This window comes from Cryptotermes secundus, unplaced genomic scaffold (genome assembly GCF_002891405.2).
Source record: "Cryptotermes secundus unplaced genomic scaffold, Csec_1.0 scaffold43, whole genome shotgun sequence".
Classification (NCBI taxonomy): Eukaryota; Metazoa; Arthropoda; class Insecta; order Blattodea; family Kalotermitidae; genus Cryptotermes; species Cryptotermes secundus.
In genome coordinates, this window is record NW_019723298.1 from 296,955 (window position 1) to 321,294 (window position 24,340).

General features: G+C 37.3%; 1 protein-coding gene across 2 annotated transcripts; it reads left to right on the forward strand.

Moving 5' to 3' along the window:
• LOC111861641 (ubiquitin-associated domain-containing protein 2) lies at window positions 1–24,106 on the forward strand. 2 transcript variants are annotated; one of them, XM_023846372.2, is made up of 8 exons: window positions 1–202; window positions 580–710; window positions 3,741–3,823; window positions 4,299–4,448; window positions 6,276–6,444; window positions 7,949–8,173; window positions 9,430–9,547; window positions 23,624–24,106. In XM_023846372.2, exons 1-8 carry the CDS (start codon window positions 163–165, stop codon window positions 23,659–23,661), a joined length of 954 nt encoding a protein of 317 aa, XP_023702140.1. In that variant the 5' UTR covers window positions 1–162; the 3' UTR covers window positions 23,662–24,106. The 2 variants fall into 2 exon arrangements, with proteins under 2 accessions (XP_023702140.1, XP_023702139.1); XM_023846371.2 differs by lacking the exon at window positions 23,624–24,106 and adding an exon at window positions 13,017–14,778.
• The last annotated feature ends 234 nt before the right edge of the window (window positions 24,107–24,340 follow it).

Consider the following 24,340-nt stretch of genomic DNA (forward strand, 5'->3'; position numbering starts at 1 on the left):
GAATATAGTCCAAATCATGTGGTCAGCAAAATGGATCCGTTCATTTCGTCGGCGGTTGACACTTTTGATGCATTAGTGTTCACTTCGAGGTTTCAACGAGAATGAGTGTTATTTAACCGAATCTATATAGTTCATGTAGATATAGAATAATTTTTAATAGCCATGGCTACTATTCTGTCTCAGTACAGCACGACAGGATTTTGTAAGTTGAGCTGAACAGCGAACATTTTGTCAGTTTCGGAGAATCCGATGCATTTATTTGTTGTCCTCTTTCCAGTCTGTATTTCTAGTTGACAGTATAGTTTCCACATTGTACAGTGGAAAGTTTTATAGAGCCTGTTCTGTTCAGTTAAGTGCATGACCTTGATGAGTTTTTAGTTGAATTGCCTAAGTTTCAAAGACAACTAACCAAAAATAAGGTATTAAAATTGACTTATAATATTCCCTGTGAACTTCATGGACAATTCTGACAGGAATACTTGTATGAGGAGATAGAAATGGCAACTAAATTGTACTAATTTTTTTAATCACAACTAGTTTGCTCAATGAAAGAACTGTCAGCATTTTGCTTTGTTCCAGATAAAGCCACTGTGTCTAAGGGACTCATGGGCAGCATGTTTCTAACATGCACAGCCATGAATATGCCTTTGTTGGCTCATATGCGCAAGTACTTGGTGTGTAAATTGCCTGACATCTTCAAAGAAGGGGAGGTGAGGAGTAATGAAGTGACAAGTGTTTGTACATTCTTCCTGACATCGCACACTAGTTTTATACTACCAAACTCAGCATAGCACTTGCCTTTAATTTACATGGTGCATAGTTCATATCTTTCGTATGAGATTGGCTATTCTGATTGTTCTGGATTCACTTTTTTTTGTTTACAGCTGAGATTTATTGTTCCTTCAGTCCTCACAAGAAGTGCTGAGATCAGGTTTCTGTTTCCACATCCCTACCAGACTACATTTATCCCCACATATCAGCTGATACCAAGTAATCTTTACAGTTGATACAGTGTCAAGAAATATTCTAATAGGTTCTACATGTTTGTGTCTTGTAGTGAAGTATCTTCAAGTCAAATTCCAAGATTAAATATTGTGTTTATATCAGTGGCTTTCATTGTGCATGCTGTGGGAAATGCTAATGTGGAACCTTGACCTTCTATAGATTGATTTATTGTATATTGACCATAAAGATTTTGGACCCCGGTTGCAGATGTCTACAGTGAGAGCCCATTGCTGCAAAAGAAACAAAGCATCTTCACGGAGAGTTAAGCATTTCCATCATATAAGTGGTGCTCCAGAGATAGGGTTGTCATGTTTTTATTGTTCTTAGAGTAGGATGAGAATGAGTCCCCCCATATATTGGGTAAGTGGCCCATTCTACAAGGCCCATGAAAAAAATGGAGCATTTAATGAAATGAGAATTGGCAGGGGAAACTAGAGTATTTGGAGAAGATGCCCAGTGAACTTTGTTCACTACAAATCCCAGATGAACTGTCATGAACCCAGGTCACTGATGAAACTAACTCCCTGAGCTACAGCATGGCCTGTAGGGTGGCTGTACATACATGATATGACAGTATTTGTACAGGGTGGGGCACAGAAACTTCCTTTTATTTTTAAGGCGAATAAAAGAAAAATTATTGCTGATAGACAAAATTTATGTTTAGCTAATGAACAGACATACTTTAAAGTTTTAAATCATATAGTTTTAAACAAAATATCTTGAAGGTGGTCGCCACTGTTCTCTTTGCACTGATGCAACCGTTTTCTGAAGTTCCCCTCTGCACATTCCAACATGTGCACCGGAATTTGGGATACTTCCTGCCGAATAACATTCTTCAGCTGAAGCAGGTTAGTGGGGCGATGTTTAAAAACCTCTGCCTTGAGGTATCCCCATAAAGAATATCACAGGGTGTTAGATCAGGTGAGTGCACTGCCCACTGGATGTCACCTCGAAGCAAAATGAGCCATCCGGGGAACTTTGCCCTCAAAACTGTCATCGAAGCTTGGTCTGTGTGGACCGTGGCACCATCCTGTTGGAACCAGACATTTCCCAGATGCATTTCTTCAAGAGCTGGTTCGAAAAAGTTTTAATCATGTCCACATACCGCTATGAATTCGACAGTACTGCATGATTGTCTTCTTCAAAAAAATAAGGGCCAATAACTCCAACTCTCGACAACACACACCATACTGTCACCTTATCACTGTGAAGTGGCCTCTCATGGAGCTCTCTGGGATTGTTACCACTCCAATAGCGCATATTCTGCTTGTTGACATATCCAGATAGGTGAAAATATGGCTCATCACTAAAGAAAACAAGTGCATCAGGGGGTAAAGTTTCCAATAACCTTAATTTCATGCATCCTGCTGTGCTACAATATACAACTCTTTAATGAACCGTCACAGCACAGCAAATAGTAAAACATCAAAGTCAGCATACAGCTGTGGCTTTGCTACATGTTTCGGCCACTATTGGCCATCATCAGGCAAATACATATCAACAAAAATCTACCATTTAACTGCAATCATAAAATGGATATAACACTATTAATCGTACAATTTTAAAATTGCTTATGTAAAAAATACAAAAGTTCAGATTATATAAAAATTAAAAATTGGAAGTATTATAACAAGATAAAATATTAATGATGTTTTCAAAAACACTGAATCAGTCGTTAGATATACTTTGTGTGCTGTACGCTGACTTTGATGTTTTACTATTTGCTGTGTTGTGACGGTTCATTAAAGAGTTGTATTTCCAATAACGTTTCGCACGCCATTATTCGGTTCTGGAAATCACGTGGTGACAATTCTTGCACAACAACCATCTTATAGGGATGGAAATGAAGATGTTTATGAAGAATTCGGCGCATTGAACGATTGGATATGTCTAGGGTGACTACATGTTTGTGAGCAGAGTGTCTTGGGAGATCTCAAAATCGACTGTCAAACTGCCTCCACATTTTCTGGCGTTGTAACGGTCCACTGTCATCCTGATGATTTTTTCACCACACTCCCGGTTGTCCTAAAGTTCTCTACCCACAAAACAGTCGATTTCCGGTCGGGAACCAGACCTCTGGGCTTAATTCCGACGTCAGTACGGAACGCAGGCTGCACCACCATGTAGGAATGGTTGTTTGAAAAACAGGCTTCGAAAGCAAACGCACGCTGCTCACTCGTCCACCTCATGTTTCCTACTGAGGGTTATTAGACAGAAACTTCTGCGACTTCTGCATTCCCCGAGCCTATCCCAACTTTTCTGTGACCTCCCCTCCCTTCACAATGTGTCTTCACAAAAAAAGAAGTTTCTGTGCCCCACTATCTATAACAAAATCTTTGGAAAGAAGAGCATGGGAAATTCAGTTGCCAAAGAAGTTGAGTTCTCACTGGAAGTTACAGGGATAGGAGTGGTGAATACCGCAGTGCAGTGCACATGGACCACTTTTTCCTGCTGCACCCCCCCAACACACACACACGAAAGAAAAAAACACCTGCAATTCCTACCATAATTCATATGACAATACTGGGTAAAGGAACTTGGGGGTCAGTGGTTTCTGTTAGGTGGATACTTGCTGTACCATAACATACTGAGATGCATTCCACAGCATGAGACAGCAAGTAGAGGACAAAAAGGAACTGATGCACACAGTACACAGAGTGCATTTGACCATCTGGAACCTAACAGTTCCGTGGATGACACGTACCGTTCTCATACCTTTTTATTTTTAATTTCAGGTGTGGAGGCTTCTTACTTCTAGAATAACTTTCCTTGATACAAAGGATTTAGTTTGTGGTGCACTTTTAATTTACTATTTCAGGTAATAATATTCACCATAAATTCTTGTTTTATGTTTTGTGACACTGTTGTGTAATTATTTAGAAACAGTGATTTCTGTATGTGGATAATTGCCAAGCATTTCAGTTGAATGGTTAGTGCTCTTGCTTCAGGAGGCCCTAGATTCAAATCTCAGCCTGGGGACTGGCAATCTGACGAATGGATTTTTTTTTCTCAGTCTTTCCAGGCAAATGCCATAACAATATCTCTAATTAGGCCACAACTGTTTCCATTCACATTCATTCTGATTCATTATTCATTTATCATCCTCTTGTTCAGTGCTGTGTAATCCAAGCATTATTAAATATATCATAACTAAAGAATTATATATGAATAATCCTATTGAACAGAGAAGTTCATGGAGGTAGGCCTAGGCCCACTGGGGCTGTAGTGCCAAGAAAAAAAAATCCTATTGAAACGTTTTTTATTGTTTAATTGTTGCTCATCCCTTATTGCAGAGTGTTTGAAAGGCGATATGGCTCTCATAAGTTTGCGTCATACTTGCTTGCGACATGTACCATTGCTACAATCCTGGAAACAACAGCTATTCTGGTACTACAGCATCTTGACATTGATCTGCACAGTGGTGGATATCTTCCACCAGGACCGTAAGTTCAACACTAGCCTAGTAGACTTGTGAGGTCATGATGATAACAGTCTTGTGGAATGTGATACTGATATTCCTCACATTTCCAGAGTTTTATCTGTGGGAGACGTGAAGTTTTCAGTCTGTGGACAGAAGAAATTTATGCACAGAACTAGCTGGGGATCTAACTAAGAATTTTGTGAATGAGAGACCAGTGCCATATCCTGAGACCATCAGGTCCACCCTTGAAACAAAGTAAAAAATGCTGAGGCTGTAACTAATGGCCGTTGTTGCCATCAGTGGCTGTGATGCTTGGTGGATGTCTCAACCAGTAGTAGTGTGTCTTCTGATTTTGGTGCAAGTATTACAGATTTTATGAAGAGCAATTGCTCTTTGATTGAAGAAATGATTATCCAAATTTCAGACTTTACAGCTTTTATAAGATTATATTACTTTCATGAAACAATATCATAACAAGTCAGTTTGTCTTTAAATACATTTTACAGTAATGCATAAATATCTTTTAGCTTTGATGTCTGTCTGCACAGAATGGGTCCCAGTCTGAATAAATTTATTTTGATGAAGTTGCAGTATTGAGAGATATTAATAAATTTAACCATTTCCATAAAAACAATCTCTGTGGCTTAGTCTGCAAGCGAACTATACCGACTGAGCATCCACTGCTTGTTGGCCATTACCATACATTTTTAAAAATATTTTTATGTATACTGGTTTAAAATTCTGCATGCTAGAGATGTACATGTATGTCCTATGAAATAGTAAATTAAGTTACATTAAGTAAGTGAGGACAGGTTAGATGGTTTGGCTGCATTAAGTTAGGTTATAAGTGTTTATTTATGTTCTTTGATTCTTCATCATCGTAAATTATCCAAAATAAACTCAGCACAGAAAGGGTTAATGTTTCAGGAAGAATATTTAACTTGTAATTAGATAAGTGTGTGTCATGAATTTTAATTGTATTACATGTTTTGAGATAGTCATCAAATATTAACTTTGACTTTATGAATATTCACATGCAAATTGTGTGTATTCCTAATGCATTGTATTATTTCCCAGTTTTATGTAATTCAGCACCCGATGCAGGAGAATTTAAAGACACTTTTTTTTTTTCAATTTAGAGAACCAGGATAGTGTAGCTGGTATCGTGACTAGTTATAGGCTGCACAACTGGCGGGTCGTAGTTCGAGTCCCAGCAGTGTCAAGAATTTTCTCTTCTCCATGTCGTCCCAGACTGACTCTGGCGTCCACCCACCCTCCTATTCAATGGGTAGTGGGGGCTCTTTCCTTGGGAACAAGGTGGCTGGGGCATGAAGCTGACCATTCACCTCGAACTAGTGCTGAGGTCATGAAAATGTGGATCTATACATTCACTCCCCCATATGCCCTCGTGTTGTAGCGCTTAATTAGTTAAGCACAGGGGCAACTTTACCTTTACCTTTTTCAATTTGAAGAATAAATATGGAAGAATCATACGTGAATGAGGATTGGATTATAACACTTTAAATTACTGAAATAAATGTCACATTTCCTTTTGTATTAATTCATAGATAGGATGGTTTTGAGAGTACATTCAAAATTTAACTTTATTACTGTGGTCATTGTGTGAAGCCGTTGCATAAAGGTTATGGGCAATGACTTGGAGTTCCAAGTGCTGTCTCAGATCAGCTATTAATGGCCACTGACATTAACGGTACTTCCTGAAGTTCTCCGTCTTGATCATTTATATTTACATGGCTTCCATTTCCTTAGGTCTTTCTTATTGCATGCATTATATGCATATGAAGGGCCATATAATAATTAAAACCATATGATCATATTTTTTTTACAGGTATGGTCTCATCTTTCCCTTGTTTGTGAGTTTCTTTTTTGACGTTCCTCGTGTAGCTCAGACCCACATCCTCGGCATCCCAGTGACAGGCAAAACATTAACATATTTCCTGGGACTACAAGTATGCTCGACTTCAGCAGCAACGGCCATATCAGGCCTGTGTGGCATTGTAAGTATTTACCAGCTAGATAATTTAGTGGACGTACATTCACCTTTCTAGGAAGTTCTGGGAGTAAAAAACTGGAGTGTGGAACCAACAGTTCACCTTTGTATAGTTCTGAGTTTTAGAAAGCTCTAACATTATTTCCACAAGTCTCATAATGCCTTCATAATGTGATACGTAGTTATAAGTACAACTTTACTGTCATCATCTTCAAAGGTAAGGGTACCCCTGTTCATAAATACCAAACCCTGAAGGCCTGTGGGGAATTTGAAAGTAACACTCCAAGATTCCTCAAAAGTAAGAGTCATAAATCAGCCCCCTCTGCATCTCATTGGGCGGTTATGCTGTGAATAAGTCTGACATATGGTATCTACATCTAATGCCATTCCAAGATTCTTGCCAGTACTGAGATTTCTTTCTTTCTGCATATTTTGAATAAATTTACTGCCAGTAGTTGAATCTACTGTTTTATGCAATATCCTGAACACAATATTCTTTAAAATAGTGTGACCACATTTACATAATTTGTCCATTCATCATGCAGTGCTGCCTTTATTTGGCAACAGTAATTTTAGATTGTATGATATTTTGAATTTATTGTTTTAAAATGAATGAATCACAGTAGGCCACTACTGTCATATTCTCCAAAAGTTAGTATGTGCTTTCAGCTTTGAAAAGTTAAATTAAAAAGACTCGGTTCTTTTAGATATAAATTGAACAAAATAAAAAGACTCAATTCTTTTGATATAAATTGAACAAAATTCATTATGGATTCCATTTGTAAGCACAGCAAAGTATAATAGTATATTATCTTCTTGTATATTTCATTTACAACACTGATGTGCAGAGCTGTCAATCATTTTTTTTTTCCAGATATATGAATGTTAAAGGAGATTTTGTTGCCTCCGTGTTGGGTATGTGTAGGGTCCTTGTAATTTTATTACATTCTGTGCTATAAGGAGAAAAATAATGAACAGTTTTGGAAATCTTGATTCCTGGCAAGGGCAAGAGAGTTTTCTCCTCCAAGATGTCTCTTCTGGATCTGGGGCCAATGCAGCCACTTATAGAATGGGTATCGGGCCCTCTTTCCCTGTGGTTAAGTGTCACCTTTACCTTTATTGAAGTTTATTTTACTTTCATTAGTTCACTTGTATTTAAATGTTTAAATGTTATTGGTGTTCTTGACTAATGCACAGACAGAGAATTTCTTTTTTTAATACTAAGTTAAAGAACAAATTTCATTCACACTACCTGCTCATATATATGTTTCTCATTGTTATTAAAACATAGAAGAAACTAAATTAATTTCAGTAGATAGATAGATAGATGGGTGATAGATTCTAGTAAAATATTGGCCATAATTACACACACACACACACACGTATAATACCCAGTTAATTTTTTGTTACAGATATCGAGTGAACAAAGAATGCATTATGTTTGGTATTTGTTAACTCAAACAGATACTTCTTTGAAAATTCACATATAGAGAGAGAGCCCTTCTTTACAGGTGGCTGGTCTCATGTATCGATACAATGTTTTGTACCTGCGCCAGTGGTTCTTAGTGCCACGATGGATGGCAAAGTTAAGCAGCATGTCAGTTGGCTGGTTGCTTCGCTCAGGCGCACCACAAGAAGGAGCTATTGGTGCTACCCTGGAAATTCAGCGGGCACAGCAGCTAGAGTTGCTGGAGCAGCAAGTGTTACTGAACCGTGCACGTGATGTCCGTAGGCAGGTAGGTATCATGTCATTTTGAGAGAATTGTATACCATGAAGTGTGAACATACTTTCACTGGACTGTACTTACTGATATAATTCCTACTTCTAGTAGAGATCATGGTGTTTGTCATCATGTGTTAAGGGAAGAGAAGTGCCCTGTGTCCCCTACCATGATCATAAGGTTCAGGAGACAATCAAGATTTCTAAGTACTGTGGCATATAGACCGTTTCCGGGTAATGTCCACAAAACAGATAGCAAGACAACAGCTATTGCTAGGCGGTAGATTCTTAACAAGCAGTGGTTGAACTGCAGCCATAGAGGAGCTGATGGAAACAGTATTTTCTGTGCTCTCTGTTAAAAAAACGGGGTTATAATGAGGACACCAGCCAAACTAGAGTCACTTGAAAGCCAGTCTGTGAAGAAAAGACTAGGAGATTGATGTGAAATGAGAGTTAGCCAGTTGAAGCACTGATTCAGTTGTAAGCGAATTTGCTAAGAGAAGAGTGGGTTGGTGCAGTTGAAGAATCCTCAGTGTTAGAAGCTGTTACCAGGGAATGACCGGTCAAGACACAGCAGGCTGGAAAACTCTACATTCTGTAGTGATTTGTAAAGTGTGGAGATTACTAATGGCACTATAATTAGATGTAGTCACAAATTGTGTGTTAAAGTGGTCAATAAATCCAATCTATCCAAAACCCTGTCAAGAGTCACTCTAACATGTGACAGTATAATACAATGAAGTAAAATGTTCTCATGTTTTATTATTATAATAATGTAATAATTCGTTCTCATTTATAAATTTGTGGTTGTGTGTTACTTACAGCACCACAAATTTTCCATAAAAATCACTGCATGCTCTCTTCCCTTTATTGTAAAGTAACTCACAATTGTAAGATACCTGAGAATCTCTAGTTTTGTGGCTGAAGTCTTTTATCATATATCTGTTATGTGTATTCTTTGCTAAATTGTGTGATTTTTTTTTGTTGGGTGCTAAGTGAGAAGGACTTAAGTCAAAAATCATTATGAAGAGCATAAGTTGAGTAAAGACCGTAATACTTGTGAGATGTTATTAAATCTGACTTATGACCTTGGCACAGTGACACTAAATTTCATTGCATAAAAACTAGACTTAGGTCCTTTTTATATAATTCGAAATGAGAACAGAAATGTGTAGTTTCTTGGCATGAGTTAAAATAGACAAAATTTGAATAGAGTCCATCTTTGTGAGCAGTAAAGATGTATTAATCTGTAACATACAAATCTTTACACAGCAGGGGCAAGGCTTTGCAGAAACTTTGGTGGGTCCTGAGAATTACTGGCCTAACGAGAGTGGAACACTCTTTGGCGGTTTCTTTAGAAATAGAAGACACAATGCTGTAGACGTGCAAGGTAGGGTATTTTAATTACACTCTCTCCATATCAGGTTATAAGAAGTACTGGGGCAGGTAATTTTTTGTATTCTTCATTTGCTTCTTCTGCTTCATTGGTTGGGTCCTCAGACCTGTTATGTCTGCAGGTAAATTCATCCTTCAATCTTGGGATTCTGTGTCATGAAGCAAGTGGCTATGTGAATGTCCCATTAAGCAGAGTATTGTACTTCATCTGAAGTAATGCTGGTAGAGAGCTAATTCAGAACATTTGTGTATTTTTATAACTATTATTATTATTATCATCATCCAAATTATCTATAATTTGTTCAGTTTCTTATTTATACCATAATTTTCACAATAGGATATTCTTTAACCTAATTAATTGAGAGTGGATACTTTGATTCTTTTATTATTTGCTACTGTTTTGTATCTAGCCTGTTTAGAAATGAAAAGCAAACTTGACAATCAAACAGTTAAGCCATTTCAAATGTTGAGGGTCTTTCAGCATCTTGGCAAGCCTTGCAGTTGCCATCTTCAGGGATAATGACTTTATGATGGGTTTGGTAGCCCTTATATTCTCTCACATTGTGTAGTGTGTTGGAGGGGAAGCTTCCGAATGCAGTGGCTATATATGAGGTGTTAACAAGATAATGAGATTAATTTTGTACAAAATCATTTATTCAGTTATTCCTCCAAATAAACATTGTCCCCTTCAAATTGACATCCTGCTGATGCAACACACTTGCCCCAACAAATTTTCCACATCTCATAGTAGTATTGAAAGTCAGCTTCTGTTGGTGTCTTGATGACATCAGTTATAGTCTTCTAAATGCTGTCAGGTGTTTGAAAATGTGGATTTTGAGTTTGGGAACAAGTAAAAATCACGGTGACAAATTTGCAGAAGCACAGATATGTACTTGCCAGAAATTCATGAATTGACAGTGCTGTGTTAGGGGTGCATTGCTGTGATGAAGCTCAAAGGAGCCAATCGTCTGCAATTTCCTAGCAAACTCACATTACCCTCTTTCTCAGAACTTCAAGGTGATATTTTTCTTTCACTGTGACACCAGGTGGTACAAATTCTTTGTGAACAATGCAGCAAGAATTGAAAAAATTATAACCATTGTCATGATTTTTGATTTTCTTGTGTGAGCTTTGTTCTGTCTTGGAGACTGGTGTGTGCCATTCCTCACTCTGCCTCTTGGTTTCAGGGTCACATTTAAAAGGAAAACGACTTCTATCACCTGTTATGACCTGATTAGGAAAATCTGGTACAGTTTTGAGCTGTTTAAGCATTTCTGCCGACGCTTCATTTTGACACATGTTTTGATCATCATTGAAATTTTTTTAACATCTTTGCAAACACTTTGCTCATGTTCAGATCTTGTGTAACAATTTGTTTGACCATACATTTTAATATTAACTTTATCAGTGATCATTCAAATTGTTAAAACATCAATCTTGACAAATGAAAACCCTCACATGGTTGATGTTTTTGCTTGTTCTCACGAAGGCATGGCATCCAGATCATGGTTCATCTTGTGCCATTTCTCAACTGTTTGAAAAGTTTTTGTGCCACCGGAATACTTGAGCACGTGATGTTGAATCGTTAACCACTTTCTGAATCTTTTCATAGGTATCTGTAGCGCCCTCCCCAGCTTGACAGTAAACTTGATTGCATAACATTCATCACATTATTGTTTTCCATTTTTGTGATCCTTTAACACAATATACATTTGCACAAACAACAACAGAACCCGTGTATTTGTGCTAGCAAGTTCAAACTTGGGCTTAATGTAGAGGAGGGATGTAGCTATCATTTTGTAACAGTCTTAGTGCTGCAGTATTCTCAGTTCTAGCACTTCTGAATTAATCTCATTACTTTGTAACACACCACATGCTTAACAGTTTTACTTTATTTGTTTTGTAATTATATGTATATTGACTTTCCTCCAGTTTGTATGTAGAGAAAGATACAGACATTTGGCTCTTTCACTGCTGAATAGTTAATGCCCACCCATGCCATATGTGCTGACTTCTATGGAAATCACGAAGAAATTGAACCGCTGTATACTAGGCCTTGCCTTTTATTATAAAGATGGTTTCAGGAATACTTATAGATGCCATTTTTATCAGTGTGATAGCCCAGGTCAGGTGATGAGGCATACAGGACAATGTTTCTCAACCGGTGAGAGGCATCCCTTTAGTGGGATATTATATTAGTATTAGTTATATATATTAGTTAATATAGTGGATCTTGATTTCACAAAAATAAATTAATGATTAATATGATACTAAACTATGCATAATTGTGAATGTGCACTTAACTGGAAGAGAAGAATGTTTATTTTTCCTGAGGTGGCGTTATGCTTTTTGAGAAAATGAAACCACAGGGATGTGAGATAGAAAACATTGAGAATCACTGATGTAGAGTATTCTCATTGTTAGATTCAGCAGTTTCCTATTTCTTCTGTAGATTTCATACATAAGCAGCAGAGAGGTCTCACTTGATATTCATGATGTTCATGATATATGAAAATGAATAGCCAGCCAATTTGAATACATTTAGAAATTTTGTGCCAGAGAAATTTTTTTTAAAGGTTTCACCCATAATGATACAGGCATAGCTTGGATACCACATTGCAAGTGCCCATAACATAATGAGCTTAGTAGCATGAAGATTAAATAGCTTATATCTAGTATGTTCTTATTCTTTTTGAAAAGTACATCATTTACAGTAATCTGGTTTTTTCTCATACTATGATGATTTGTCTTGATTATTAAGCTCTAATAAATTTTAGGTTTTCATAGCAGTGAAGATTTGAATTATGTTCTTCTTGGTTATGAAAGCATGTGTTCTGGTAGGTAGTTATCAACTTTTCCATCTGAAACCTCCATATTCAGGGAAGTAGTTTCCTCCAGAACATTGATAACCACCTACTGGACTACATGATAACATAAGCTAGAGGACTGCAATTCAATTGTCACATTACTTCTGTAATGTTGGTGTGTTCTCTTTTCTTGGACCAGTAAATATGTCCACGTGAAAATAAAAACATTCATCAGTTGTTTTTATTACTAACATATCTAATAACAAAGAGCTGGTGTGTTAAATTTCTGTTCATGTATTACAGACAGACTTCAATGGGTTTTGGTATCTCGCCATTTTTCTCTCATAGTGACAGTGGTAATTTGTCTACATAAGGTAATAGCCTTGGTTCATACAACATTGTGTTAACCATTATTGCCTCTTGTATTGCTGCTATATTTGTTGTCAGAATCATGATAAAAAATGACTTCTGTAGTTAACAAGTTAGCAGAACCAGCCTTTGTTATGAAAGCTGCAATATATAGAGTTGTTTTCAGAGGCCTGTCATTTTTATAGATGCATATATTCCCCTTAACTTTCAGTCTTCAGTTCATGTTCTTCTATTAGAAGAATGGGAGATCAGATTATTAAATAATTGCATTTCTTATATCCTTTCTAGAGAATAATGTACAGCCATCTGAGGAGCAAGTGCAGACGTTAATGGAAATGGGATTTGAACGTGCACAAGTGCTCAGTGCTTTGCGCAGTGCAAATAATGACATTCACAGTGCAACAAATATCTTGCTTCATGAGTCCTGAACATTTACCCATGAGTGTAGGAAAATGGTCATGTGGAAGTGTCTTGAATGATCATTCGGATTTACAGAGAGAAAGAAGGATGAAGTGCTACTACAAGATTTATTTCTTCTGTCTCATTTGTACAGGACTTGGTAATGGCATGATATTTGTTTAATTGCAATAAATGTAAGATTGATAGTGTGACACATGTTTGACTTTTGGGTCTCAAACACTGCAGGCTGGCTCACATTCAGTGGTATACACAAGATTCATTTGTTACTGTGGTACAGCTTGACTGTGCACCTCATTTGAACATCTGTAAGAGAGCTTTGTATTATCAGACCTTGCAGTTCTTTAATTTCAGTTTTTGAAGTCTTGTTAGATTTGATAACTACAGGTTGATTCATAATTACTTATTAAACTGGGGTACTGCATGTTAATAAATTTCTTTGTACATATGCTGTAAATGTTTACTTCTGGATATTTTCTGTACTTGTTATACTTTGGTGTTAATTTGAAGTGCTGAGTAGGTGAAAGAGTGAATGCACCTCAGTATTTGATAGGTAGTTTGTAGTTTTGTAGATTACTTATGTTCAGATGGGGGCTGTGCAGTGGGTGAGTTGGAGTACACACCAGTCTATAATAAGGCAAAGTTTTTTCTTGAACATTTTAAAGAAGACTGTGACATTAGATAAAGTTAGTACATTTTAAGCATTTTAGTCTAGAATTTATTTCCCCCCATCAGTCTGGTGAGGCTGAATTATGTTGGTATGTCTGGTAGGCAGTATAAGTGCACGCATATTACATAATGAATGATGAAGATTGTTTCTGACTATACCTTCTAAATATATATTTTTACTATATAGAGGGCACAGAGAGAAGTCTCATGGACAATGGGGATGAGAGTGCTCAACACTTCCTTCTTTCTGTATCTTGTTGGTTTCTTTCCAGCCCTATCTGGTGTGTGTCAGCAAGCCAAAAAAGGTCCTTGGCTCTAGTGAAGGTTGTCACATAATTATCATTACAGACGTTTAGAACAGAATGGATAGGATGGCAGGAAGGGGATACAGGGGCATAGGGGAAGTGTGAGAGTTCAAGAGATGTGAAGAGGTTTCAATCCATGTGACTTCTTGCAGCCTCAATACTCCTCTTGGTGCAAACATAAATTCAAGTCACACTATTGTTACAGGTTTTTGTTTAGTTTTGAACAAGCTTTATTTGTATTCAAACAGCTGTACAGCTGTTACAGAAGCAGCTGATCTGCTTGGCAGTAACTGCAGTAAAACTATAAGCACCTCATAGTGGCATGTCTTACGTCCGCTTGGCATTAAATCTGACCAAATATTCAATTCACTTATTAATTAACTTATCATTCCTGGACCAAATTATCTGTCATATCACTGCAAGTGTTCCAGTTGGCACATACACGTATATGCATCATTATTTTTGTAAACCAGGCTTGCAGTTAGTAATGAACATTTCATTGGGTGAAGACATGGTAGCAGAAACAGTTCAGAATTTTAGTGATTTTGTACAGTTACCATAAAAGGTATGGGCTGGGATAGCACAATCGATATAGCGACTGGCTATGGGCTGGACAACCAAGGGATCAGAGTTTAAGTCCTGGTAGGATCAAGAATTCTTTCTTTTCCATGTTGTCCAGACCGGCTATGGGGTCCACCCAACCTCCTATCCAATGGCTACTGGGGGCTCTTTCCCCGGAGGTAAAGTGGCTGGGGCGTGAAGCTGACTCTCACCTCCAGCTACTGTTGAGGTCAAGAAAATGTGGATCTGTACATCCACTCACCCATATGCCTTCATGGCGTAGTGTTCACTTACTTAAGCATAGGGACAACTTTACCTTTACCTTACCGCAAACGGTAACAGTCGTTATCCATAATGTGGGATCCACTTGTACACTCTGGAGTCACATCAAGTTTGAACTCAGCCCCTAATTGATGATGAGGTAATACAGAAATTTAAATTTTCTGAAAATATCAGTGGATCTTAGGTAAAGTACAATGAAATCTCTGTTATTTTTGCAATCACTAGAAGTACTGTGTGTGTGTGAATGGATATGACGAGTTAAAAAAATGTCACCCGCCCCAAGTTTTTGAACTTATAAAACATATGATTTCTGATTGTGTCATATCCATATAATTATTTAAAAATTCTTAGAGGTTAATTTTTAAGAATCCATTTTCCCAGTATGAGGAGTCATGTTATAATTCATTGATTTATACTAGTCACACCTTTTTGTGTATGATAACTTTCTGTCAAAAATTTAATTTTATGCAGTCAAACCATATATTAAAATAAGTAAATAAAAATGATCATCTGAATTGGAATATGTTCCTTGTTCTTTATTTTGCACGTTTTTCTATTTTAACCCAGGGCTGCAAGACATTTATGAGACGTGCGTGAGAGTGGAGTTTGTCTCGCTAATGGCCGGATGTGTTTATATACTCACCATAGCCTTCCTGGTCAATTTAGTAGAGCACATAATTTGAAGAGTAAATGTAAGCATTATTTTGGAAATTTTAATTGAAGAAATACACTTTTTGACCAAACTTCCTATGGAAAACTAGTGTGTTAACACTAATATAAAAAGAGTTTTCAGTTTACACCATATGTATATGCAGGAGCTGGGATAACATGGTTGGTATAGCAGCTGGCTACAATCTAGACAGCTGAGGGGTCTGAATTTGAATCCTGGTAGGGGCAGGATTTCTCTCCGCTCCACGTTGTCCAGACTAGTTCTAGGACTCATCCAGTGGGTACCGATGGTAAAACAGCCAGGGTGTGAAGCTGACAACTCGCCTGCAACTAGTGCTGATGTCAATGCATGGATCTATACATCCACACCCCCATACATCTTCGTGGTGTAGTGCTTAATTAGTTAAGCACAGGGGCAACTTTACCTTTGCCTTACCATATGTATATGCATGATGATAAAAAGTTATTCTTGTAAACCTGTATGTACTAAATTTCAGTCTGAGGTTGAAAACTCTGTATAGCCCACTGCATTCAAGGGAAAGGTTTAGAACTTACTATACAACAAGCTGTGAGATAGCCAGACAGATATGACATGGCAGATTTTGGACCAATCAGTGCATTACATGACAGTCTTCTGACCAGTGGTTGGATGACGTTTGGCGCTATATTAATAGCTGCACATTTGCTTTTCTTTGTAATATAAAACACATTTTTGTATTTTTCAGAGACTACAAATATAGTTTGCCGAAGAAAACATTTCCATAATCAGCAAATAAAAGTACACTGAAATCATTACACTGTTAATACATGTTTTTCTGTCCTCTTTTATAATTATCTAACCATAGAAGCATAACAACATTAATTTATCAAAATATCTGTCCCTTAAAATCATGAGGTTCATTGTGTTGCTAAAAATGGTAAACATATTCAAAATTAAGTTCCTGTTTTCTTTATATTTTTGAAATGTTAGCCTGTTGTCATAACTGTTTCATCATTACTGAGAATAACAAAAAGTTTTGACATACCTAGAGTTGTGATGTATTTACAGTCAGGACTAAGATACATGCTCACTGATGAGATGAGGTGTTTGAACCTTCATGGCAGCAGGTATACAGATGTACTGTATGGCTAGCAGTTTAGCTGGAACTCAATTTGTAACCTGCACCATTGATTCATTGTTGGAAAATATCTATAACCTGCATTTAGAACCATAAATTATGGAGACAGCCTTAAATGCACTTAGTATCTTTAGGAATTTTACTTCTTTATCATCTGTGGGAAGTGACTGCACTGATTGGTTGTAATAAGTAAATATTCTTCCATGAAGTTATTAAAGTAGATGTTTTCAGGGAACAAATTTTGTAATTTTTCCTTTATACGAGGGGGGACCCAAAAATAACCGGAACCGACCTGTTGCGCGCGCATGCTTTGTACTTACGAGTTGTGCTGCTAGGTGGTGTTAGCTGGGGGTCTCCCGCGACTGTTAGTGAGCTGGCGTCAGTCTGAGTTAAGTGGTTTGTCTGTGGTGCTCTGTTGTGTGCGTTCCTGTTTCAACCCTTTGGCGATTAGTGAGATTAGCGATTGGCGATTAGCGTGTTTTCTTTGACTTCATCCACATCACGGAATCACTTTCCTTTCAGACTTCTCTTTATCCGTGGAAACAAAAAAAAGTCCGACGGAGCCAGGTTGGGTGAGTAAGGTGGATGAGGCACAATCACCATGTTGTTGCTTGTCAAAAACTGTCGGACCGTCAAAGCTGTGTGGGCTGGAGCATTGTCGTGGTGAAGCAACCAGTTCCCATTTCTCCACATTTCGGACTGTTTTCGTCGCACACTCTCTCGTAATCTTCGTAACACATCCAGGTAAAAATGTTGGTTCACTGTTTGTCCTGGCAGAACGAACTCTTTGTGGACAATGCCATTCACATCAAAAAAACAAATCAACATTGTTTTCACATTGGATCGCACTTGACGCGCTTTCTTCGGTCTTGGTGAAGTTGGAGTTTTCCACTGGCTTGATGATTGCTTTGATTCTGGATCGTACCCGTAGCACCAAGACTCATCGCCAGTCACAATTCTTTTAAGAAATTCTGGATCGTTCTGCACTTCACTCTTCAAGTCGCGGCAAACATTCATGCGGTTTTCTCTTTGGTCATCTCCGAGCAAGCGAGGAACAAATTTTGCAGACACCCGTCTCATGTGCAAACCTTCGGTTAAAATTCGCTGGACCGTGCTCCATGAGATGTTCGTTTCCTCAGAAAGTTGGTCAATGGTCTTTCGACGATCTTCATCAATTGCACGTTTGATTTTGGCAATGTTTTCGTCATTTCTTCCTGTCGAAGGACGCCCGGGGCGTGGCATGTCTTCTGTTGACATGTTGCCAGATTTGAAACGGGAAAACCACTCGTAGACCTGTGATTTCCCCAAAGCATCATCATTAAAGGCTTGCCGAAGCATCCCAACAGTCTCGGCTGCAGTTTTCCCTAACAGAAAGCAAAATTTCACGCACACTCTTTGTTCCTTCTGGTCGGCCATCTCACTAATCGCCAAAGGGTTGAAACAGGAACGCACACAACAGAGCACCACAGACAAACCACTTAACTCAGACTGACGCCAGCTCACTAACAGTCGCGGGAGACCCCCAGCTAACACCACCTAGCAGCACAACTCGTAACTACAAAGCATGCGCGCGCAACAGGTCGGTTCCGGTTATTTTTGGGTCCCCCTTCGTATATGTTGTATTTCTGGATTGTTTAGCAAATGGAAACTCATACAAAGCTAAATGAAGTATTTTTTAGTCATCCATAATTTGTTATAAGCTAAGTAATTTATATATAGAATTTAATCAGTTATTGAAACGGTAAAGTGCGGCTGGTGCGTAACGCTGACAACCTTACTGCCGTCTTTGAGCCGATTGTCTAGAAAATGTGGGACCTTCAATGTCTCATGACCCTGTGGGCCTTCACAGCCTGTTACAGGGATAGCTTTACTTTTTTCTTATTGAAACAGTTAATTCAGAATTCATTTTTCTTAAACTTTCCTTGTTCAAAGATTAGAAGATGGAAATGAATTTTTTTCGGAGCTGTAAATGTTAGAAGTAACGTAATAAAGTTCTGATGAAACTAAACCATTTTAACATATCGTACATATGTCAGGGATGCCACTGCCATTTTCTTGCTCTTTTGACAAAATGTCTGAACTTCTCTATATTCTGTTCTAACATCAGGTCACATGACTGGCAGACTCCATAGTAAGAAAGGAAGCTGCTTTCACCTATATTTTACAAAATTGCTGATGAATTTGATGTAGTTGCATGAGGAGTTTTATACTCCATTATACTTCTGGATATTTATATTTCTGGTCTTACCCAAGAAGTAAGTGAGACTCTGAATGCCATTTAGAAAGACCAAACTGATGAAACTTTGTTGGCTGCTCGGTGGATAATGTTTCTTTGTGTAATAATGTGTGATTCATTTTTCTACTCTATCATCAAAGATGGAAGTAAAAGTAAATGTTTTTTGGAGATTTAGTTAATATATCATACTTTGCATGAACACACATTACACAAGTCGTTTTCTCTTTTTTTCGCTTTGCTCATGGATAACTTAAATGTATTTGTGTCCATGTTGATGAATGTAAGATGTGGGATAAGAGAAGTTTTTGTATGATTTTTGTATAAAAGATGAAAGGTGTAAGTACATAAAGAATTGCTGATTTTTATTTATGTTGTATTTGGATTTTAGTTAATCAGTAACACAGAATTATCTGGTATTCTTAATTTTGGTGTACATTGTCTTTAGTGACCGAAGAGGAAAACAAATAGCTTCTCTGCTTAACATAGTTAAACTGTCAAAACTTGCATAATTTATGTTTTCCAAGTATGTTTAAAAGAGCAGTTTTCTTTGTAACTCTATTAAATATCTGAAATGCACACTTATGCATCATGAACTGGCAGAAATATGTTTGATTAATTATAAATACCTTTCAAGGAAATACAAGAAATATTATAATTTGAAGTTGATGTTGAACACCTTTAAGGTGTTGTCTTCAACATTATGTTCCTATTTACGAGTATATACATGGATTTATAGCTGCTAATTTTTATTAAAGTTTAATGAGTTTTGATATTCCAGGTAGGGCCCATATTCCAAATGGAAGAAAGCTAACCATGAGTGGTTTTACCTGTCCTGATTGAAAATGTCATTAAGTTTCTTTACTGTTCCAAGCATTATATTAGATGTTAAAGGGCAAACTATATTACAAAGTTTAGTTCAGTATAATAATGTAATTATTACTAGTTTGTTTTAAGAAACTTTCAGACCAATTCTTATGTCCCTTTCTATGAGAGGCCATGATATAACTAACCTTTTCATAGGCACTGTGAAACAATGTTTACTTGTGAAGAAAATTCAGTGAAATGCACTTTTATTTCTGTGCCTCAAAAAAGCTTTGTGATTGCTCTCACTTCCTTACCACTGCATGTGAAGGCAACACACTTTGTTTTTTGTTTCTGCAAGTCTGCATGTGTATTTTGTTTTGGTTTTTACTGGGGAGGGGGGTTATGTTGCTAATGAAGTTTATGTCGTACTTGTTATTACATGGTATGTCTTGAACGATGTTCATTTCTGTGTCCTTTGCTTTTTCTGTTATTGGTTATGTATACAATCGATTTACTACATAATTGATGCCGGACAGCTTGTGCTCATATGGTGGCATGAGCTATTTGGTATTATGTCAGTGTGGGTAGGTTTTCGATATATTGCAAATTCTAAATTTTTGTCAATTCGATGTACTACTAGGTCTAGGAAGTTAATATAGATTGATGTTCTTCTTTCTCTGTAGTGAAATTTATGGTTGATTGTAATTTGTTTAACTCATTAAGTATGTGGTTAATATTTGTTTTATTTTGATCATATATTATCAATATGTCGGACATATCTAAAATATGCAATTATTTGACGCTTTATTAGGATGGGATATATTTGTGTGTGTTCCATATGTTGTATGTACGTCTCTGCCAGTACTGATGATGTTGGACCTCCCGTTGCCAGTCTGTTGGTTTGTTTGTAATATTCTTGGTCAAACTGGAAATAATTTTGTTCAATCTCTTCTTAACATTTGTATAATTTCTTTTTGTACATTCATCTCAGTTCCTAGATTTTCTAGTGTTGTATTTATTATATTTATGCTACCAATTTTTGGTATGTTTTGTATACATATTTTCTGTATCAAAGGAGCACAGTTTCATATCATTGTTGAGCATGATGTCCGAAGGTCTGTCATTAGAGGCATGGGATTACGAACATCATATGTATATGGTAATTGTAAGTAATTGTTTGATGTTTTTGATAGGTGCTTTGACAATTCGTAAGCAGGGGCGTTTTTCCAATTGATTATTGGTCTAATGGGGTGTTTTGTTTACGTAGTTTTATTGTAGCATGTAGGTTCAGGGCTGTAGGGTTCATATTTGCATACCTCCATCTATGTTCTTTTTGTATGTCACTACATTGTTTTAGTGTTTGTTTTACTTTCTGGTATTATTGAGTTGGATCATTGTTGATCATTTTAAACTGGTTATCTTGTACGAAGCTCCTTACACTGTGTTTATATTCATCTTGTGTCAATATCACTAGTGTTTTCCCTTTGTCTGCTTTAGTTATTATCAGTATATTCTTAGAAATTTTGTTTTTTATGTTCATTATTTGTTTCCATTCATCTTTATTATTTTTATTATTTGTTTTGCTGTCTCGTCACCAAAATGCAGGGCAAAATCATGACATTAGAGATAGGAAACAGATGTTTTGAAAATGTGGCACAGTTCAGAAATTTGGGAACAATGATAACAGATTGAAACCTGATTCAGGAGGAAATTAAGAGGCGATTGAACTCGGGTAATGCTTGCTACCATTCAGTGCAGAACCTTTTGTCTTCTCATCTGCTGTCCAAAAACATACAAATTAGAATATACAAAAGTATAATTTTGCCTGTGGTTCTGTATGGGTGTGAAACTTGGTCTCTGACATTAAGGGAGGAACATAGACTGAGGGTGTTTGAGAACAGGGTGTTGAGGCAAATGTTTGGACCTAAGGGAGATGAAGGGACAAGAAGTTGGAGAAAACTGCGTAATGAGGAGCTTCATAACTTGTACTCTTCTCCAAGTATAATTAGAATGATTAAGTCAAGGAGGATGAGGTGTGTAGGTCATGTAGCACGAATGGGGGAGACGAGGAATGTGTATGATGTACGATATTGGTGGGAAAGCCAGAAGGAAAGAGACCACTGGGAAGACCAAGGTGTAGGTGGGTGGACAGTATTAAAATGGATCTTAGAGAGATAGAATAGCATGGGATGGTATGGATTGGAGTGGTCTGGCTCAGGATAGGGACCAGTGGAGAGCTCTTGTGAACACAGTTATGAACCTTCGGGTTTCATAGAATGCTGGGAAATTCTTGAGTAGCTGCAGAATTGGCAGCTCCTCCAGAAGGGCTCAGCTCCAGTAGTAAGTAAGTAATGGCATAGCTGTTTCATTCAGTCCACTTGGTTCCCAGTAAATTAATGAGCAGCAGGAGTTTTGACACTCTGTTCCAATTCGTTACTGTTGCCGCCACAATCGTGGGAGTCTTCTGACGAAATTTGGCTTCCATCGAGCCCTGTTCAGAATGTGTGTCACGCAGTACAGCGCTTCTCTCACGCAAGATTCTTCTAACTCAGGGGTCTCCAAACTTTTCGAAACGCGGGCCACATTAGGTAATTCAGCACTTTCAACGGGCCGGATATAATGAGAAATTAATAACTCTAGGTATGAGTTTTGTTGAAAGCACAGAATTTCATAAACTAAATACAAAGTATGTGAGGATAAATTATCGTATATTAATGACAACAGACAGCAGCAAATGCTCATATTTTCATCACAGATTTTGAAACGCTAATCACAAGTAGCGACTTTAAATGTTAATCGGATAAATCTGCCCTGTATTTCGACTTGATGTACTTCATCTGGGGAAAAGCTCGTTCACACAGATATGTCGTCCCAAAAATGGAGATAAATTTACAAGCAAATTTCTTTAAATTTGGAAATTGCTCAGAGTTCAGAAATTTATAAAATTCGATCAAATTTCCTTCCTTGTATTTGTGTTTAATATGATAATTTTCCTGAAGTTCAATAGTTTCCATTTGAATTTGACTTGGGACATCTGCAGCATCACAGTCAAACAAATTTTGAAACAACCTAATTTCCTGAGCACTGGCATCCAAATCAGCAAATCGCTTCCAAAATTGTTCTTTCAAATCTGAAATGACTAAATTTGCAAACGAGGAAGGAAATTCAGCTTCACCCTTTTGATGCAACTCTGCACAGTATAGCATATGAACAAAGTTACAATTTCTCACTTGCCTTTCCAGAAGTATCAACTTTGCTCTGAATGGCTTGATAAGTGCAAATAAATCACAGACTAAGTTATTTTCACCCTGCAACTTTAAATTCAAATTGTTCATATGGTTCACCAGATCAGCAAAAAATGCTAATTTCCAAAGCCACTCGGTATCTGATAAAAGGGTTCGTGATGGTTTTTCTCAGTAAGAAATTATCAATTTTATTCCTGAGCTGAAAGAAGCGCGAAAAAAACCTTTCCACAGCTAAGCCATCGAACTGCAGTATAATATGTCAGGTCAATAAGCTCGGAATCACATTCCTCGAGAAAAGACCGAAACTGGCAATGGTTAAGTGCATGACAGCGAATGAAATTAAAGATAGAAATAACAGGTTTTAAAACAGAGCTCATATCAACGTGTTTTCCACAAAGAGCTTGTTTGTGGATAACACAATGAAGAAACATTGGCTTTGATATTCCTGCATCCTCACAAGCTTTTGTGATTTGGTCAACCAAACCTATTTTTCTACCAGACGTGTTTTTTTCCTCCATCAACTGTCAAGCACTGCAGACGGTTCCAGTCCAAATTATATTCTGTTAGTATTTTTTGTGTTTCTTTGCAGATATCATCTGTTGTAGTGCCATGCATGCCGTGAAGTGACGCTTCCTGTGTGACATTAAGTTCATCGTCGATGCCACGAAAAAATACTAATAGTTCAGAGGTATTACAAACATCAGTTGATTCACCCTGCGTGAGAGAATACCGACTGAAACACTGTGCTTTGCCTACAGTTTGCTGCGCAATATTATTTCCCATATTTTCAATCCGACGAGCAACAGTATTCGGCGAAAGACTTATCATTTTAAAAAGATTTAAATTTTTCGGGGCACAACTCAGTCACTTCTTCCGTCATACACTCTTTGATGATATTGCCAACAGTGAATGGTTTTCCTTTTTTAGCCAACACATAAGCAACCTTATAGCTTACCAAGGTTAAGGCTTCGTTTTCTGATGTTGCTTTCGTAAATAAGTCTTGCTGAGAACGCAGACAATGACATAATGATTCAAATTTATCTGAACGCTGCTTTTCTTTAAATTGTGAAAACGTTGAAGCATGCTTCGTGTCATAGTGACGACGTATATTGTATACCTTCAACACAGCAATAGTACACGTACCTTTACATATCAGACATACAGCTTTATCCTTTGAATTCAATTGTATGAATAAATATTTTACGCCCCATTCTTTATTAAATGCACGGCATTCATCGTCAATCTTTCTTTTCTTTTTTCCATCCATGTTAACACTTGAAAAGAGAATAATAATACAACAATTAGT

Coding starts and splice junctions, on each gene's coding strand:
- LOC111861641 (XM_023846371.2), top strand. CDS start 163: ATGGCTACTATTCTGTCTCAGTACAGCACGACAGGATTTT. Junction 3,824..4,298: donor CTTTTAATTTACTATTTCAG/GTAATAATATTC, acceptor CCCTTATTGCAG/AGTGTTTGAAAGGCGATATG. Junction 6,445..7,948: donor TATCAGGCCTGTGTGGCATT/GTAAGTATTTAC, acceptor CCTTCTTTACAG/GTGGCTGGTCTCATGTATCG.